This window comes from Nomascus leucogenys, chromosome 11 (genome assembly GCF_006542625.1).
Source record: "Nomascus leucogenys isolate Asia chromosome 11, Asia_NLE_v1, whole genome shotgun sequence".
Lineage (NCBI taxonomy): Eukaryota > Metazoa > Chordata > Mammalia > Primates > Hylobatidae > Nomascus > Nomascus leucogenys.
In genome coordinates this window covers 43,838,905-43,859,745 of record NC_044391.1, presented here as the reverse complement: position 1 = coordinate 43,859,745, position 20,841 = coordinate 43,838,905, and the positions used below count along the sequence as shown (strand labels likewise).

The following is a 20,841-nucleotide window of genomic DNA, read 5'->3' as shown; positions in this document are numbered from 1 at the left end:
AAACTAATAATTTGGGTTGCAACTCTAAGAAATAGGCTTACCTGGTCTTTGAGACCTCAAGGAAGAAATTAAAGCAATCTCTCAGCAGTAGAATAGATCCGCTAGTTCAAATGAAATGCAGCAGGTAAGTATCCTTCTAATGAAGACTTGCTAAAAATACTTTTACTGAGCAATTATGCTACTGACAGTTCTTTGATCTCAAAAAATTAAACTTGCTGCTACAGTATGAAAAGAACAAAGCCAAGTGTAAAATAGCAATCAGTGTTAGTTATTAGGCAACAAAGGTTGCATATAGGTACTTTGATTTGCCCAGAGATTTCTGACATATTTTACATTAGATATAAATGTGAGTGGCGTGTTAACATTGCAGACAATGTGCTTTATAAACAAAAGACAGTCTCTTCCTCAGATCTAAGAGCAGCGTCCTCTTACACTGCTGTACTCCGCACTGGGTTTGCCCATCACGCTGGACATGGTCCCACTGAAAGCACCTTTGTAAAAATTGTAACAGAAAATTATGACAGTGAAAGAGATCTGACCTAACCAACTCTATCTTGCCTTTAACCTCCAGACTGCCCTTGGTCATTCCTGGCCTTGGGCCAAGCTAACTTTGGGAGAAATTTAGTTTATAGTTTAAATGATAATAGCTCTTCCCCAAACTAAACTGCCTCTATAAAACTAATAAAAGGCCACAAGTTTAGGGTTATGGGGGGGTCCTGAATTCTGCTAAGATGTAGGTATAGTTAACCAATTATCAGCTGTTTTGGAGGTCACAAGATTTGCAATTTCCTCAATTACTCCTGTAAATAACATTACTATTGTAGAACCTAAGATTGGCCTTTTAAGATGTCTTTTAAAACTTGTGCATTTCTAATGACCTGATGGCCCCACCTGGACCCACAGCGCTTGACAACTGGTCCTGTTATCCCCAGCCAGAAGCGGAGTCAGCACTAGAGGACCGTTTTCCACACCTCTATGATTGCGCTTACATCCCCAACCAAACCAGCAGCACCCATACCCTAGCCCCTGTCCACCAAACTGTCTTTGAAAAAGTCTAGCCTTTAAATTTTCAGGGAGGCTGGTTTGAGTAGTAACAAAATTCTAGTCTCCTATTTAGCCAGCTTGACGTGTATTATACTCTTTCTGTATTGCAGTTCCCCTGTCTTGACAATTCGGTTCTATCTGGGCAGCAGGCAAGATGAACACGTTGGGCAGTGACACCACCTCAGGGCCTGTGCACTTGTTTTCTCGGTCTGAAGCCCTTTCTCAAGATATCCATTCACCTCTCTGCTCAAAGGCTATTTTCTCTGTGAGCCTGTGGTAAGACTCTTTCCTTAGCTCAGCTTAAGATGGGGGTCCTTGTCACACAGCCACAAAAAATTAGGCTCACAGACAATTTGAAAGGTGAGGAGGGCAGGGTTTATTGGGTGAAAAGGGAAACAGGGGTCCTCTGCAAAGCCAGAGTTCTGCTTGTGCACTTCCCACCTGGCAGATTGAATCCCAGGTTCCACCCGGGAAGAGGAGGAGCCAGGCTCCTCCCTGCTGCAAATGGCACGAACTTCTGTGGCTCCATCCCAGTGCACACTCCTCTCAGTGCACAGGCTGGTTGGAGTTTCTCTGGGGACCCCTTCCCAGCTGGCTGTCTGAAGACCCCTTGGCCACTGTGCTTAAAATTGTAACATCAACCTCCTCTCCATGCCCTATTCCTCTACCACTGTCTAACATACATAATTGATAATTAACTTCTTTATTTGGCTTAAGTTCAGTCTTCTCCGAGTAGGGTATAGCCTGTTTCTGTACCACCAGAATAAAGGACTCTTCTTCATAATTAAGTAAATTTAATTTTATAAAATTAATTTAAATTTATTTAAAAAATTATAAAATTAATTTAAATTTTATAAAATTAAATTTCATTGCCCTTATTCGTATTGTGCCTCACATGAGCATTTTGGAACCACTTCATGTAGTAGATACATGGTTTGGGGCAGAATAAAGGTGAGAATATATGTGGACATGATGTATCAGATGTAAGGTGGCAGTCACTGTCAGTTGACAAAAGCGTTTCTTTAGAAAGATTGGTCTCTTTCTGAAGAGTGTGCAGAGTGGGGAAAGGAGAGGTTGAGGCAGGGAAGTCACTTAGGGATTGTTGCCCAGGTGATAGGGCTTGAGGGCCTGATCTAAGATGGAGGCATTGGGAATAAGAAGTCTGGGCGTTGGGAAGGAAGGGATGCCAGGATTCAGTCATTTGCTTTCTGTTTGAACAACCAACCAAAAATCAACAAGAACACCAAATAGGTTTCTGGTGTTAAGAGGACTAGAAGTCTGTCAGAAATATGACCAAAGGTTGTCTTTTCTATACAAAAAGTCTCTTAGATTCCCAGTATTCTTATTTAAGAAATTATAAGTATGGTTGTTTACATGTTTGTATGAAAAGTTGTTTCTGTTGTACAAGTTATCTTAGGTGACAGAGAAGGAAAGGAGTTGCTTTTTAAATGACTAAATGGTGGTATTTGCCTCTAGGACAGCTTTGGAAGTTTCGTTTTCTTGTTGTTTTTTTTTTTTTTTTGTTTTTTTTTTTTTTGCTTGTTTCTTGTTTTGGTTCAGGGAAGGAGAACTAGATGGCAGTCTGACCATTCTGTGTGTCCCCCCACCCTAGAGTTGATACGGCTTTGTGGCCTCCAGGAAAATGGAAGTGGATGCCCCACCCACCCCACCTTGTCCCCAGGCTGCATCTGCCCAGTGCCAGGTCTCCGCCTTCATTGCCCAGTCAGCATGGTGCCAGTTGTCCTCAAGCACAGCCTTGGGGTAGGTGTGGGAAGATGAGGTAGAAGATAGCTCTTGTGGGAAGAGAGGGAACTGACTGGATATAAAGGAGAGAGTTTACTCCCTTTATCTACCTCTGGCCTTTCCCAGTTCTTAAATTTCTATGTGTGTGAAGTCCAGGGAATTGTAGCTTAAAGATACTCATAACTGTTTGTCAGAGTAGACTCTGGTAGAAAACTGTGAACTTGTGTAGCTGATCACATGAAATCCACTTGCCTCGTTGAAACTGAGAAGAATAATGAACACCACTATTTCTTGCTTTCGTAAATTTTGCAAGTGCTCTTGATTGTAAGGTAAGGATTTGGCTCGTTTATAAACATGCATGCCCCTGCCTATCCCCACCCATTGCCTCTTCTCAGTGTTCCTCAAGTAATTGACTTGCTATTGGGGCAGGATACAGTGGAGGTTTTGTGTTCACATAACACTCTTCTTTGTAACTGGATTTGGGACTGAATCAGTCAGGGGTCTTAATTGCAAACAAGAGACCAACTCTGAAATTACTGGAAGGATGTTGAGATGCAGGTTGGCTTGCAGAATTATTGGAAGGCTGGAGAGGTAGGCTTCAAATGGAGCAGGAACCAAGAGCATTCTTCAGAGAAGGACTGGAAGAATGTAGAGATTACGAATGTAAAAGCTGGATCCAGCTAGCCAGGGTTTCCCTGACCCTCACCCACTGAATGACTGTGGGCAAGTGACTTAACCTCTCTGTATTTCTAAAGATAGTTATGAATAATAAATGCATTAATATTTATAAAAAGTGCTTAGAACAGTGAGTGGAAAATAATAAGCAGTACATCAGTGGTTGGTAAATACATATTGCTAAGTGATCTTATATGTATACATATGTATGCTGGCAGTGCTGCTAAATAAATGCCAGGCTGCTGTCCAGGATGCAGGTGTTCCTTCTATGCCACAGTCTCTTCTTTGCTTGCCTTAGCTTTTCCCTTGTCAGAAATTGCCAGTCTTTGTTCAAGGACTTTGTTTCAGTTCTTCATCGTTCTCTCAGAAACATTGATTCTGGAACATGATTTAACAACAGAGGATACGTAAAGACCGCATTTTCTACATTTTGGGCTTTAGTTTTACACTGCTGCCCTTAGGAATAGTGTATTCATTTTTTTTCTGCCACCTTGTGTGTGTGTGTGTGTGTTATTAATACTATGTTTTCATGATCATTTTTAACACTTCTCTTTCTCTTTCCTCCTATTGTTTTGTTGAATGAGAAAAAGCCAAGATGGAAACTCTTGTGGTAGACAAACCCATCTGTCAGGTCCACGACTAACCCAAATGTCATGCTTCGGGTCAGGCTCTGGCCCATGCTGAGGTCCGTGGGGAGTGGGTGGATTGGCGATACCTGAAAGAACACCCGGGGCGCCATAGGCAGGTGAAATGTAGTTTTATTCAGCAGCTCTCTCATTAGCAGCTCTCTTAACACTGTCCGCTCTGTCTCGGCTGCTTGAGCCAGCTCCTCCCATGCACAACTGCGCAGCCGACTCTCCTTTGCCTTCAGGGTCAGTAGTTTAACTGTTTCTTGGGGCACAAGCACGAGCCATGTCAAGCCATGCCGTGCCCTGGCTCCCCTCTGTCCATCTGCAAGACAGACAGCTCTGGTTCTCTCTCTGTTTCTCTGGGTGCCAGCACAAGAGCACCTATACAGTGCCAGCAGGGCAGTTAGACCTTTTCCAAACAATAGTGGCTCCAAGCCAATTATGAGCTTACACAAACAGGTTATATAACAAGTGGAGGTGTGTGCCTGCACCCCAATCCCACCAAGTCATGCAGGTCTGGGTGTGTGCCTCGGCCTATTCCTTGACCAAAGCACATTCATATACCTTACACCATCCTACCCCTATGAAGGTTTTTAGAGGCCCCCCTCTTTTTAAAAATTGCAGCATTAATATTTAGAAATAAAAAAGAATGGGAGATTCCTGTAATAAATACTCTTTTCATTCTTTAAATTTGGCTCAAAGAAAACTACAGCTGCCCATTCTTTTGTTGAAATAATCTTTCCCTTCAGCTAAGATTGTTAAGACTGTTGGTTATTCTGGCAAACCTAGATCAGAGTCTGTTTGTAGGGAAGCTTTACTTAAAAAAAAATTAATGACTAAGTATATCCCATGCACTGAATATGCTGTTTTGGGTCCCAAGGTTGGTTAGTGTTGCCCTCTCTTTCTCTTTCATCTCCTCCCCCCGACCCCCCACTATATCTGGGTATATAGTCATGCAGTTCAACCTGATTTTAAATATGTAAATACTTAAATATTTATCTACTGAAGATCTGAAGACTCAAAGTAACTTTTTGTTGTTGTTGTTGTTGTTTTTGTTTGTTTGTTTTTTTTAGACGGAGGCTCGCTCTGTCGCCCAGGCTGGAGTGCAGTGGCGCAATCTCGGCTCACTGCAAGCTCCGCCTCCCGGGTTCACGCCATTCTCCTGCCTCAGCCTCTCCGAGTAGCTGGGACTACAGGCGCCCGCCACCACGCCCGGCTAATTTTTTTTTGTATTTTTAGTGGAGACGGGGTTTCACCGTGGTCTCGATCTTCGGACCTCGTGATCCGCCCGCCTCGGCCTCCCAAAGTGCTGGGATTACAAGCGTGAGCCACCGCGCCCGGCCTCAAAGTAACTTTTAAAAAGTTTTTTCATGACAGTTTAACATGAGAATTATAGAATCACTGTAGTGAAATGTTAGCATTTTATATGAATATATATCTGTATCGCATAATGAGCTCAGAGTTGATCTCACTTGGTAGGCAGAGTAAGAGATGATTAAAAGCATTTTATTTCAGCTATGTACCTACACACATATGTTTGTGTGACCTGGGTAACCATATAAAATATACTCCTTAGAGTGGGTTGCAGTCAAAAAAAGTTTGAAAGCCAGTGGTTTACGAAAACAGCCACAGGTTCTTCCAGTTGTGTGTCTGTGTACCTTGTAGTGGGTTGCTCCCTCAGGCATAAAAGGGCATAAGAAAGCCAGAGAGAAGGTGGCTAAAGATTTAATGTGCCACCTGATGGTTAATAAGACTGTGATTGTGAGAAGTGTTTGCTGTCCAACTTGAGATACATAGGACTTAGGTGAGGACTATGTGAAACAAATTGCCTCCTATGAGTCATGGAATTAATTTATAACTGGAAAGCTTTCAAAAATAAGTTTCCTGTGTGTGTCAAATCTCGTCCATAATAAGAAATGGGAACCAGTTGTTGAAAACCTCTTGTTAGCATGGAATCTTTACTACAGAAATGTGGGTGAGGGTGGAGGGAGAAAGTGCTTTTCACGGAAAGAAGAACATCCTGTTCTCTGTAGGTGGAACACTCCTCGTTTTACTTTTGTATTTAGGGCTTTATTTATATGATGACTTTTTTACTGCATTTAAGTACATATATAAAAATAAAACATGGGGATACGATTGTGCTAATTAACTCCTGGAGCTTCATTTGCTCACGGTTACCTTTCTAACGTCATTGAAAACCTTACTGAAATGAAGAAGGTTTGACAGGGCATTAAATCTCCCCAGGGCATGGAGGCACAGCAATTTACAGGCAAAGTTCGAGTGCCCTGGCAGAGAACCTTCAACTGGGAGGCTTTAGTTTTGTTTTTAGTTAGCTTTGGAGATTACCATTTGCAAGTAAATTTGTAATTTCAGAATCTGTCAAATATAGTTAAAATTTTTTTTTGCTTTTAATTGTCTTAAAATACACATAAGATAAAATTTTTTATCATAACCATTTTTCAGTGTACAGTTAAGTAAAGTACATTCATGTTGTGCAACCAATCTCCAGAATCATGTGGTTTTCAAGCTGGAAGGATATAATGTTTTTACCCTAGAATTTTAACAATACTTTAATGTTCTAAGTTTTTCCATTACTTTCAACAAGTTTCCTCTAAGTCATGATTCTTGGATTATGTAATAGAAATAGAAGGAAATCCCTGGTAACCTGCTCACTGCTGTCCCTGTTCTGAATGTACTCCTTCTTTCTTGAATGTTCTTGGTCAACTCGGTACCTCCTGTAACTTTTTTTTTCTTTTTTTTTTTTTTTTTTTTTTTTTGAGATGGAGTCTCGCTCTATCACCCAGGCTGCAGTGCAGTGGTGCGATCTCCGCTCACTGCAAGCTCCGCCTCCGGGGTTCACGCTATTCTCCTGTGTCAGCATCCCGAGTAGCTGGGACTACGGGTGCCCACCACCATGCCTGGCTAATTTTTTGTATTTTTAGTAGAGACAGGGTTTCACCATGTTAGCCGGCATGGTCTCGATCTCCTGACCTCGTGATTCGCCTGCCTTGGCCTCCCAAAGTGCTGGGATTACAGGCGTGAGCCACCGTGCTTGGCCCACCTGTAACTTTTTAAAGGGGTGTTGACCTTTTATTTCAAGGACACACATAATATCAGACTTAAGAGGGTATAGAAAGATTGAGCTTCTGTGGGCCTTCCACCTTGGAGAGGGGCATATCTTAGAAAAAAGAATTAGGATTCAATCATTCCATTTTATGTTCCATCTACAACTTTTAAAATAGTTTCAGTCCAGCTTAGGAACTGCTTTAAAAACAACTATGTTGGTGATTTAATCTTACCCTCAATGAAAGATCTGTGTGGAAAAGCAGTTAATTGAATCTGTATTTCAGGGTTCTTTAAAACCCTGTTTCCTCCCACGGGTTGCTATCTGTGTCGCAGTTTGCCTGCTGAAGCCTGAGTACTGACATTCTCTGGTGTCGAACTGGAGAGTTGGCACTCAGGACTCAGGAGGGAATGTGGTGGACAGTGGAGGGCTGTGGGGCAGGGATCAAAGCTGAAATCCTTGCTTATGGAGCTCTAATGAAGCTAGCGTCCTATATGTGAGGACCATGATTTTAATTTAAAAATTGATATGTGGTTTACATACCCCAGAGTGAGGAGTTAATGCAAGACCTGTATTCTGGGTCAGAGAGGGAGTTTGGATTTTACTAAAAACGACATTGACCATGTGCCTTCAGATCAGGTATTAAATGTAGCTGTTGTCTTATAACCCATTGCATATATCACACTCCTGTTTCTGAAGCTGATATAGAACCTGGTTGCGTATAGACATAAATAAATCTAAACACGGGGGACTCCTGAGTTACTGATATTTGACTTTGCAGTATTTGCTTTCTGAATTGTTTTCTTCAGATGTTGTTAGATTTGATTATTCACAGGTTAATGGCAAGAGAAAGTGATCCTAAGCACTTTAGCAAATGGGCCACAAGACACTCCAAACAATGATGTTCTTAGAACAGGAACTTGGGCAGAGCCTAGTTTGTATCCTTTACCTACAAAGGGCCATTTAGAAATGGAAGGGCTGCCTCATCTCTTCTTGCTTTGCTGTTTGAAATTTCCCTACCATAGGTTATCACTGTCTTCTGTCTGCCTTTACACTTGCAGAGGGCTCCTTCCCTTACATCCATGGTCTCCTCTGTGCTTACATCTCTTCAGGATGGGCAGGAAGCCAAATGGACTTCACTGGGCAGAAAGGGAGCATTAGTGCCAACATCCTTCCCAGCAGACCGCAGCCTTGTCCCGCTTTCTCAGCTCTTTACCTAGAGGTTTAACTCACTTTCCCCCATCCATAACTGCACTTACATGAGAGCTAACTTACCTGTGGATTTCTTGCTGTCTGTAGACTTGTTCTTAATCCTTTGTGTGTCGAGTCATCATTTTTTTCTGTGAACTTTGTCTTTCCTTTATAGGGTTGGAGGTGACAGGGCTGTGAGAGTGGAAATGTTATCTTGCTTTATAGCTTTTTAATATATTGTTTTCTAGCTGTCTTGTAGACGGACGGGGGGGAGCCAGGACACACCTCTGTTTGCTTGTGCCCAGAGGGAAAGAGTTAAGTTGCTGACCCTGAAGAGAGAGCCGGCCATGCAGCTGTGTGTGGGAGCGGCAGGAGCAGTTAGCGGAGACAGAGACAGTCTAAGACAGCTGCTGAATAAAACTATCTTTTACCTGCCTATGGTCCCCGAGTGTTCTTTCACCTGTCTGCCACTCATCCACCCATTGCCTTAGGACCTCAGCATGGGCTGGATGCTGACCCTGGACCTGACAATATCCAACATCAAAAATGTGGAAGTTTGGGAAGAGGGAAAAACAACAATCTAGCTATGACACGGAACCCATTCTGTTTGTTTATTGGGTATTGTTGATCTTATACTGTCTCTTTACTTTTACCTATTTTTATTTTTCTCTTTTCATCAAAATATTTCCATGTGTTAAGGCTCCTTAAAACATCTGAAATGGCTGCATGATGTTTCATCATGTATCTGGACTAGACTGCGGGAAGGGAGGAGGAACCAGAGTGAGGGGAATCCTTTTAAGTAGTAAACATACCCTAGCAACAGGTGCCTTCCTCTGTAATTCATATATATTTTGTTGACTGATTCCCTAGTTATCTACTTTTGGAATGGAGGACACTTTATTAACTTTAGGTCTTTCATCTAGAAACAGATTATCAATCAGTATAAACATACTTTTAAAAGGGGCCTCTTTGAAAAAAATTAGGGTTGTGATTTACTCTAGCTTAGCTGAATAAAAGAGAAGAAATTAAGTTTGCTACCTAATTTCATGCAGATAGAAAGCAGAAAGAGTGCAGTTGTTGTTGTTTAAAATGAAGTTTGATTAAAATTAAAAATTGAGAGCGTTCTAAAAATAGAAACCCTTATGAAGTACCTCTTACAGAAATTATGCTTAAACAGGAGAGGTAAACACAAATAACTTTAAATTGCTCTTGGAGCTTACAGAGCAGAATACATGTAAATTGGAACCTGAATATGACTTTCCCCCTATATAGTGAAAAAAGTTAGAGAGGAGGCAAAAATACATCCAGTAAGTTTGAGGCAATCAGGTTGCTTCAGTCTGAAGATAAGGTGACTCTGGTGTTGGCCTCTTTGCCCTGTTGTTCATCTTGGCTGTACAGCATCCTGCTTTTGGGGCCAGGGCTTGTGTCTGCTTGACCTCCCCCGCCAAGAAAGTAAGAGGCAACATCATCACATCTGATAAGTCATTGGTGGGAGGCCAGTAGAGAAGACTGTGGGAGCAGTGTTTTGGAATTGTCAAGTGGAGGTATTACACATTGGGATAGCTTTTTAATTTACTGTTTTCTGTTAACACCAGTAAATGTGCTTTGAGTTGGTAACAGATGTTTAGATAAATGTATGTATGTAGGTATGTATGTAGGTATAGTATAGGTTTAGTGTCAATTACAGGATTTCCACTTGTCACTGTCCAGGTAAAATGTTTGTATATATAAAAATTGACTGTACTTAGGGTTCTAAACAGTGGTGATGCCAGGTTGTTACACTGGCAGAAGCCCTTAGAAATTCTGTACCTATTTGGGAAAGGACTCTGGTCCCAAGAAGCTAATAACAGTTGAATAGTTCCAGTTTAGCTCTTCCAGACTCCCAGGTGTGGGAAATGGGACCTAACCCTCATGGCTCAAGCCAGTGAATGAAATAGCCCATGTCCAAAAGACGCTTGACGGGAAGTGCCTGGGAATGTTTCCAGGAGGAGGATTTTCTTTCTCACACATCCTATTTTCCCTTCTGACCAGGAGGAACCTTGGGTAAGAGGATTCTCTCTTGGTATGTAGAGAATTCTATTAGGGTCCCACTGACCTTGCTTTGTGACAGGCGCTCTGCCACGTCCTAGGGATGTGGGTGAAAAATATATAATCCTGTCCCTTGAAAAGCTTACAGTCTAGTAGGGGAGACTCACATTCATGTATGTAGTAATACTAAAATTTCCAAATTTCCTGAGTGCTCAACAATAACAATAGGTAACATTCACCAAGCACTTGTTACATAGCAGGTGCTGTTCTAAGCTCTTTATGTAATTTTACATTAGTGGTTGATCCTTTGGGAAGTTGTTAGAACTGGAGACTCTGAGGCTTCACCCCAGACCTACTGAACCAAAATCCATGGGTTGGAGCCCAGCAATCTTTTAAATAAGCTCTCCAGGTGTCTCTGATGTCCAATGCATGCTGAAGTTTGGGAATCACAATTTTAAGTCATTTAGTTTTTACAACAACCTTAAAAGTAGATTTTATTTCACTCATTTAAAGAGGTAGAAACAGAGGGACAAAGAAGTTAAATAACTTGTCCAAGGACACAACTTAAGTGGTGCTGATGAGCTTTGAATCCAAGCAAGGTAAACCCAGAGCTCCACTCTTACCAGTGACACAAGGCTGCCTCCCGGGAGGAGAGGATGCAGTGCACAGAGGAAGGAACTGGAAACTCTGGAAGGTGAAGAGCGTTAAGGAAGGTATTAAAAGAGCTAGATTTTTTTCCTTTATAAACATTTAATGATAACTACACAGAATGCATCATGTTGGACACTGTGGACATTTATAAGTATGAGCACAATATAGATCCTATCTTTAAGATTCGTGTAATGAATCAGGGGAAATTCAAATGTAAATAAGAATCTGGAATCCAAAATGCTTTAGAAACACATAAATTCTAACAGGAGATTCGAGCATATGAATGCATTTTTACAATCTATATGAAAAGTTAAACATGAGTAGAAAGGCATTCTAGGCCGAGAGAGTATTATGTGCAAGATTCAGATATTTGAAACAACACTTTATACTTATGGATTTACTAGTACTTTTGTATATTTGGCCTTTAGCATCAGTTTTCTGGAGTCAAGCGTTGTCTAGATTATTTATAGATTGAAAATTCCCAATTTAAAAGGAGTTAGTGAAACTAATTGCTCCTTTTTCATTTGCTTTTTTAACCACTTTATTAAGGTACGATTGACATACAAAAAGCTGTACATATGTAATGTATACAACTTGAGTTTGGACATAAACTTTGCACGAACCTATCCATTACCTGCAAAAGTTTCCTCTCATCCTCTTTATTTTTTTTTTTGTGGTAAGAACACTTAACATAAGATCTACTCTCTCAGCGGACTTTTTAAGTGTGCAATACAGTGTTGTTAACCATAGGTGCTTTGCTTTATAGTGTATCTGGGATTTACTCATCTTGTATAATTAGAACTTTATACCCTTTACTAGTACTTCTACTTTTTGTTTTAATCTTAGGTCAAAACAACTTTTAGCTACCATTTCTTGCTTTTATGTAACCTAAGTAGAGGTGGAATTGTGCCTTAAATAGTTTGGGAGGAAATAGTCTTAAATTGCAATGGGAGATAATTTTGATTCAAAATTAAGAGTTCTTACTAATAACTGGTTAAGCACTAGAATATATTGCCTGGGAGATTATACAGCCCTTCCCGTTCTTTAAAGTTTGATAAATCCAGACCAGGATTGGCCAGCCTTTTCTGTAAAGGTCCAGATAGTGAATACTTTTGGCTTTGCTGGCCACTATGTAACTCTGCTGTTGTAGCAGTAAAGCAGCCAGAGTTGATATGTAAACACACTGTTCCAATAAAACTTTATTTATGAAACAGGTGGCAACAGGGTTTGGTCTGTGGACTCCTAATCTCCATCCCCACTGTCTCACATCGTTTAGAGGAAGGCCTGGTGACCCCCGGAGGTCCATTCTGCTGCTACATTTCTGAAGCTCTTCGTATATCCTAGTTGAGTTACTGAAAAATAAAAAGTGGAACAAGTATCCTGAATTCTTCCTTTCATCAGAAGACCCTACACTATCACCTTTATTGTTCTGCAGCTTTCAAAAATCTATGTACGAATTGAAAAGACACATTTAAGACAGTGGTTTATATCCAGATGCCAAAGAAGGGAAGAAAGGTGGCTACTCCAAGGTTTATTTCTTTCACTCATTTCTGACTTGTGAGTAATGTGGGAATTGAAAAGAGAACATTTTTCCTGTTGACGACCCCACACAGACAATTTCCATGTTTTTCACTACAAAGGAATAATTGGTATTCAAGTGGATCATTAAGTTTTCAAACAGGCTCATAAGTCATTCAGTATATAAAATTTAGCCAGGTGCAGTGACTCATATAATCCCAGTACTTTGGAAGCCTGTGGTGCGAGGATTGCTTGATCTCAGGAGTTTGAGACTAGCCTGGGCAACATAGTGAGACCTCCTCTCTACTAAAAAAATTAGCCAGGCATGGTGGTGTGCACCTGTAGTCCCAGCTACTTGTGGGTCTGAGGTGGAAGGATCGCTTGAGTCTGGGAAATAAAGGCTGCAGTGAGCCATGATTGTGCCACTGCACTCCAGCCTGGGAGACAGAGCAAGACCCTGTCTTTAAAAAATTACATATATATAATTTATAGAGTCATATCTACTCCCTCTCTGTATACGCAGCTAGCTCTTTATGCACGCTCTGCACTCTCTGTGCATGACCACTTAAGGCAGGGATGGCAATGAGGGAAAAGGATAGGTGGTGATTGGAGTAGGGCAGTGGTGGCAATCGGTTTCATAGCTTTTGAGGTGGTAATATCATGCTTTACCACTTGGCAGGTTATCAGACAGTGTGACGTTGGAAATAAATCACTATTGGCTGGTCAGCGGTTAGCTCCTGCTCCACACTGATGGTCCTAGATCTATAGAAGGCATGACTCCCTCTGGTGGGTTAGGTTGGTTGAAAAGAGATGGTATATACCTGCAAATGGGGCCAGGAGGCACTATATTTCAGTGGCAAATATGGAAAGTGCTAGAATGTTTGGGGGAAGAGATTAATCTGGGAGGCTCAGGGCTTGGTTGGGCTTCATGCAGCATTTGTGTGGATTGACTGTAGGGCAGAATGTAGAAATACAGGAAAGTGCACAGAGCAGAGATCATGGCAACGGCTCAGGCATGGAGGGAGAATGCATGTGGTTTTTCTCATAAAAAGGAGACAACCTGCCTGGCTGAAGCAGAGTGTCTGTAGAGACGTGCAGCAGGAACTTTGTAGACAGGTAAGGAAGGTGTGGACCACTAGGTTAAAGACTTGGAACACTGTGAGCACTCAGAGTAAACTTACAAATATATATTTGTTGTATTAGAAATAAGGTGACATGTAGGGAGGTGTTTTCAGGAGATTAATTCATGCGAAGATGCCAGAGACCTGAGTGGGCAGGAAAGCCATGAGGGTCATTCTGTTGTGCAGCCCAAGGAAGTTATGGAGGGGCGGTGCAGCTTTCAGAAAAGAAATAAATGTTGTATTTTGAGATAATATTTGAATAATTGTTGAGACCACATTTGTGGGGAGGAAGAAGGTCATTATTCTTTTTTTAAAGAACCTTTTTATTTTGAAGTAATTTTAGACTTAAAAGTTGCAAAACTAGTACAAAGGGAGTTCACTTATAAGCATCACTCAGCTTCTCCAAATGTTAACATTTCTACATAACCACAGCACAATTGTCAAAACCAGCACTGATCCACACGATTAACTAAAATGTAGACCTCATTCACATTTGCCATGTGTCCTGCTAAGTTCCTTATTCTAGTGCAGGATCACATAATGCCTTTAATTGTCTGGCTCCTTTGGTCTCCTCCCATCTGGGATAGCTCCTTAGTTTTTATTGGTCCCTGTTAACCTTGACAATTTTAGCAAAGTACAGGCCAGTTACTTGAAGAATGTCCCTCAATTTGAGTTTGTCTGATATTTCATCATTATATTCAGGTATGTGTTTTGACAAAAATAGCATAAAAGTGCCTTTCTCTGTTCATCCTATCAGGAGGCAGATGATGTCAACATGTCTCATGATAGGCGATAATTTTTATCATTTGTTTAAAGTGGTGTGAGCTAAACTCCACTGTAAAGTTGTTATTTTTTCCTCTGTACTTACTAAGTATTTTGGCAGGAGATACTTTGATACTTACATGAATATCCTATGTCTCATCATAGGTTTGTCCACTAATGTTAGCATCTGTTGATGATTTTTGCCTGCAACATTTATTACTATGGTGTTTGCCTAATGGTGGTTTTCTGTTTTCTTCTTTTTACTGCATTTAGTAATTAAAATAATCCCATGAGGAAGGGCTGTCCTTTCTTCCTGATCCTCATTTATTTATTTATTCAATTGCTTGTATCAGTATGGACTCATGGTTATTCATTTTATGAATTATAATTCAATAATTCACTTATTTGCTGCTCAAATCATCCCAGATTTGGCCAGTGGGAGCTTCTTCACGTTGGTTGCTGTAGGGAGGGTCTACTTGGAGTCCAGGTATGACTGGATGAGTTCTTGCTAATAAAACCAGGAAATTCAGTGACAAGTGGAGATAAGTTAAGCTCGCTAATTAAACCATTTTTCCTAAATCTTTAGTTACTTAATTCTCAAATTTTAAAGGTTTCTCTGTGATTGCATTAACCAGGGAGGCCCATCCTGGTAGGCGAAACTATTCTCTTGTTTGTAAACACAGCCCAAAAGAAATTTTCCCAAGAACTAAATAAAACCAAATTGATGAAGCTTTGGGGTTTGTTTCTGTTGTATCTGTCGTGTATATTTTCCCAGAAGCTGTTGATTCTTGCTGATTTATCTCCCTAGCAGTGAAAGGTTTGTGAAATGTTTATAAGTACTCCTTGAACCCACTTTTATTTTCTACTTAACTTTTAAGTAGGGAAACATATTTCTACTAGAATAGAGTCCTTTAACAATGGTAAGCCAAAATTAAGTGTAATGCCATGGATGCCATTAAAAGGGTAGACTCTTTCCGAAGGTATGTAGGTACTATGCTACTGTGCAGACATGAAGATACTTCAGCTTAGGGCTATGTCTAGGTAAGGAAAACACATGCCACATGAGTAGGTGCAGGACGGGATTTGCTGCAACAGTGGCTTTTTGTTCTACACAAGCCACTTGGAGGTTCAGCCATGGATCCCCATGCTATTGGTAAATGACAGTACCTCTTCTTCATTCAGCAAGGCAAGTGCAGGAGGCGATGTCTGAGCAGTGCTCCAAGCCCCATAGCTGAAGTGGATGAGGAGAGGTTCAATTTGCCATTCCCAATCACTTATTTTTACAGTTCTCCTGAAACCTGGCTGAACCTTAGAACCACCCGGGAAATTTGAGGAAAGACTGCTCGGGTCTCCTCGTAGAGATTCTAATTCAGTATGTTTGGGGTGGGTCCTTAGTACCTGTTTTATTTTTCTTCAGCTTCCCAGATACTTCTATTTACATCCAGGGTTGAGAACCGCTGGGTCTAGCAGATACTATTTGTGACTTCTTACTGCAGTTAGATGCACTTATTTGTCACATTACTCTTAAATTATCACATTTTATGTTAAGAGACATGTATGGGACAATAACTGCAGCTAGGTTGCAAACTTGGGCAGATTTCTTAACCTCTTTAAGTCTAGTTTTGTCATCAGCAAAATAGGATTAATTATAGTACCTACCCCATAGTTTTTCAAGTATTAAGTAATGTGATGCATGCAAAATATTTAATATAGGCTGGGTGCGGTAGCTCACGCCTATAATCCCTGCACTTTGGGAGGCTGAGGCGGGCGGATTGCTTGAGCCCAGGAGTTTGAGACCAGCTTGGGCAATAGGGCGAAATCCTGTCTCTCCAAAAAAAAAAACAAAAAAAACAAAAATCAGCTGGACATGGTGGTGGTGTGTGCCTGTAGTCCCAGCTACTCAGGAGGCTGAGGTGGGAGGATCAATTGAGCCTGGGAAGTTGAGGCTGCAGTGAGCTGGGCTTGTGCTACTGCACTGCAGCCTGGACGACATGGTGAGAACCTGTCTCAAAAAAAAAAACGAAGAAGAAAGAAAAAAGAAAAAGAAAAAGACCCAAAAACTTGGTGTGGTCTCTGGCACACAGCAGAAACTCAGTTACTATTACTTAATAACGTGCAGCATGTTATCATAGAGTGATGTGAGCCACCGCACCCGATCCATTATCCCCAACTTTGATGACTGGATAATTGTCAGGCCTATCATCTGGCTGGGATTCGGTCCTTGTAAACTTGACCAAGCTTTGGTTGAGATGTAAGTTTATTTGGGGGCTGAAGAAGGGCCCACAGGTTCTTCTTGTGTTAGAAATCCACTGGGCAGCTTAATAGATCATAGCCTTTATTACTTTATTGTATAATCGCTTTACATATGTGCCTGCTAGTTATGCGGCTTTTTATCTTCCTGGGTTTGTAAGAAATTCAAGTGTATTTATTCCGTTGTTTCATCTTCATATTCTGCCTGGTCACCCAGAATAGGAAAAGGGACAGTGGCTGAAGTTGGCAGAAAGTTGTGTCATGAACTTAATTCTTGCATTATCAATAAATTTGGTAGTTCTTGTTGGTTCATGTTAGTAAAAGGGCAGGTAGTGCTTCTGTAGTGACGGAAGTGATTCAGTCTTTTTCCTTTATTTCTCTCACCCCTTAGTAGCCTAAGTACTTTAACTGAGTCTAAGGATAGTATTAAGGCATCTCCTTTAAAAACTGATGAAAACTGTGACTATCTCTTTTAAGGACTAATGAAAAATATACCTTAAGTCTCTTACACTGTTTAGCAAGATATTTTTAGCAACTCTGGAATGAGTTCCATGCCTGCTTCAGACTCAGCTTCTACACTTCAATTTTAATATATAACTGACTTAAAAAATGTAATATATGGTTGCTAACCAATTATTTCTGGAGTTATGCCATTTTTTTTTCTGGAAGTCCATTTATGAATATTAAAGGATTGCAATTTCCTGGTTTACATTTAAAATATGAGATTTGCCTGTAATTAGTTAGGGAAACATTTTCCATGGTTCATTAAAATGGAAAGGAGAAATACATTTGACTTAAAAATCTATTTTCATTTATGTTATTAGTATTTTCATCTCTCTGGGATATATATGTCTTTCATGAAAGAATCATTGCATCCAACTTAAGTAATTCTAGGAAATTTAAAATACATAGGATAAAGGAATCATCACTTTGGGCATTATATTTATGAGAGATTATGGTGGGAGCCATTTAAGAGAGGATACTCTGCATCGAGTGACTGGCCATCTAAGATTGCAGAGAAAATTGATAAGGAGATTAGGATCAAGAAAAAGAATTCATGGGCTTAATAGGTTCTTTAGATCCTATGCCTTATGGCAAATGGGTTTTCTAAATTAGGCATGGTATCTTGTCCGTGTGTGTGTTTCTGGAAGTTCCCACAGTGTCGGGTGCTCAGCTGAGTAAGTGCTTCAAAAATGAAATGAATGGAAGTAAGTTGCCACAGGAGTGATGAGATGAAGCCCTGGGATGCTGAGAGGAAAAATAAAACCAAGGGATTCCAAGATGGGATGAAAACAGCTGAGTGATTGTATATCAAGGAAAGAATGTTAAAATGGAAAGATGGGGGTGCATTTTCAAGAGTGCTTTTGCGGTACTCTTTCTGATAAATGCTGGGAGGGCAGTTCTTGAGTGATTTAACAGCAGCAGTAAGATGGCCCATGGTGTTTCTCTGATAAAATTAAGTAACAATCCTTTCCCAGTACCTGCTAAAAATGAGGTAATGGATGGAATATTCCCCACGTTCTTTTTCCCTTAAGCCTTTGGCCCTTGCTATTTTGGGTCAGTACTGAAAACTAACATAAAGTGGTCTCTGCAGAAGTACAGTTATGATCATCGTTTTAAGTTTAGGGAGTCAGTGCTTGACTGAGTTCCACAAAGCTCTCTGGCTCCCCGTGCTCAGCTAACAAGTTTGAGAACAGCTGTCCTGGAGTGTTAATGAAACAAAGCTCTCCTGGGACCAGTGAAGAGAGGGTTTCAAGGGAGTTCCTGACAGCCAACCTAGGAATTGTGTCCTGTAAAAGACAGTTATTATGTTGAGCTTGTTGAGTTCCTGGGGCCAGTAGCTTATCTAACGCTGCCATCTATTCAGTATAGAAGAACCCCATTGCTTTATTTACTCACCTTACCTACCTTTTGAAGCAAGCCATCCATGGGGGAGGTTTCTGTTAAGTGGAATTGTGTGAGTGTAACACGAGTGTGTAGACAGCCAGATTCCGGTTGGCAGTGGCCAGGAAGGCAAGTGGCTTGTTTTCTTTTGTGAAAATGCCCCTGCCCAGGTTTTTTTTTTTTAGAGCTTGTTTCTGCTTAAAAGCTTTTTCTTTAACTAGATTATATAAACTATTCGCTTTTCTTAGCTGATTCAGGCAATTAGATGAGTAATAAAGACTGTCATTTCTGGTCTGCCATAGTGATTTTAAAAGTCTACCTGTTTAGAGAAAAAAATAAATTATGATGATTCATCTTCATATAATCTGGTGCATTTAAAACTTTTAAATTGTTCAGTATATCAATAAGGGACTATATTACATAGGCTCATGGTACATGAGGCCTAGGTAGGGCTGATTGGTAGTACATTTGGACAAGACCAGAAGGCTGGGAATTAAAAATGGGCTCTCTACCTTATAAAATTTATTTTCTTTGAATCAAGCTACACATCTTTAACAGGGTATCAATTGGCATTTCTGGATAAAGAGTTGATACATTTTATTTTAGTTTAATTAGGAGTAATGTGAGGGCCATGTGGCCTGGGGAAGGGGCAGAATGGGAATTCTCTTTTTAGACTAAAGTTTAGTAGAAGGTTCAGATGCTGGAAAGTGATGACTGGTAGGGTATGTTTTGTACATTTAGCAAATTATTCTAAGACATGGAGGCGGTAGGCTGAAAACTATAGGATCTCAAAAGATAGCAAGACTTAGAATAGAGATGGAAAGAGCTTTTAAACATAGGTTGGAAGTTCAATAAATGTTAGTTTCTCTGTTCTTTTTTTAATACTGCAATAGGAAATGATAATAGTTCTGTATTGTGCTTAAGCATATGTGGGTGATGGTGCTGTTTCCTGGATCATTAGGCAGGAAAAATTAGCTCCTACAATTCAAATCATTCAGCAGATACTTACTAAGTTCATACAGTTATATAAATATCTAAATAAATGAATAGAAAAAATAAACGTCTTTATGCACAATTGTGTGCTAGATGCCATGAAAGCAAAGCAGTATAAGCTGCCAGCCCTCCCTCAAGGAGCTTATGGATTCCTTGGGGCAAATGCACACACAGAAAAACGGTCAACAATGCTGAGCACCCAGGCGCTGCACCTGAATAGTAGCAAAAACAGAGCTCTAAAGAGGTACATACCCCAGCAGGAGGAACTTCATGCAGGAGCTGACTCCACAAAACTGGACTTCGAGTCTGGTGGGATTCTGGGAAGCATTAAGGAAGATGGAAGGCTTTTAACATGAAGACTGATGTGACTAAAGGCAGGGTTATGAGTGGAAAGTTCTGACAAGTAGGTCTTGCTAAACTGAAGAAGCTTTGTTGGGAGTTGGAAAGAGAATACTGGAAATCTGTTGGAGGCAGACTGTGGTGAGCCGAGGGGGCATGGATTAACTCAGATAAGCAATAAGGGATCCTCTGTAAGTCAAAGGGGTGATTTAGGGAGATTTGCTTAGTTGTTGTTTGAAGGATGGCCTGAAGGGGATGTGACTAGAGAGCAGGAAAATCCACTGGGAAGCTGAAGCAGGTAGTTGAGGGTATAGTGATGAAGGCCTGAGTTAGGGTGAGGAAAAGGAAAGGAGAAATGGAATCCAAAACACATCAAGAATAAAGTGACTGGTCCAAGAAAATCCCAGTCTTTCTATTGTACTTCTCTTGGGAGCCATTGAAGTGAAATATCCTCTCCTGTTGTTACGAATGTTGACCAGATATTTACATTGAGTGAAAATAAGGATGCTAAGCCCGTAGGGACCATGATTTGAGATTTAAGCTCTTTTTTTTTTTTTTTTTTTTTCATAGCAGGGGCCTGCCCCGGCCACTGTTGCTTATGTTTTCCTTTTTTGGTACAAAAGTTTATTTGGTTCTAACTATTTTTTTTCTTTGTTTAAAATAGACTCTATCAAGAAGAATATCTAATCCGTACCTTGAACATACGCCTTCCCAGGTATGATTCTTTTCTCTTTTACTGCATTTTCTGAAATAGTGATTGACAAATTCTGATGTACAATTCTCAAGTTACAGTTGTTCCCTTTGCTCCTGACCACAGAGTTTTGCAGGGATGCTGCAGTGATCACATTATCTTCACCACCTGGGATGACACAGCAAAAGTGTTTGAGATGCTCTGATCATTGTCATGATTCAAGATGTTCACGAACTAGGGAAAAAAATTATTTTCCCA

The 20,841-nt window shown here is 40.6% G+C and overlaps 1 protein-coding gene across 1 annotated transcript in view; it reads left to right on the top strand.

Moving 5' to 3' along the window:
• The window catches only part of RAPGEF5 (Rap guanine nucleotide exchange factor 5), a 241,341-nt gene that overhangs the window by 18,973 nt on the left and 201,527 nt on the right, over positions 1 to 20,841 (top strand). The window contains exon 2 of the mRNA XM_003252640.4: positions 20,557 to 20,607. Within this exon, the coding sequence (XP_003252688.2) occupies positions 20,557 to 20,607 (51 nt within the window). The remainder of the gene's footprint in view (positions 1 to 20,556; positions 20,608 to 20,841) is intronic.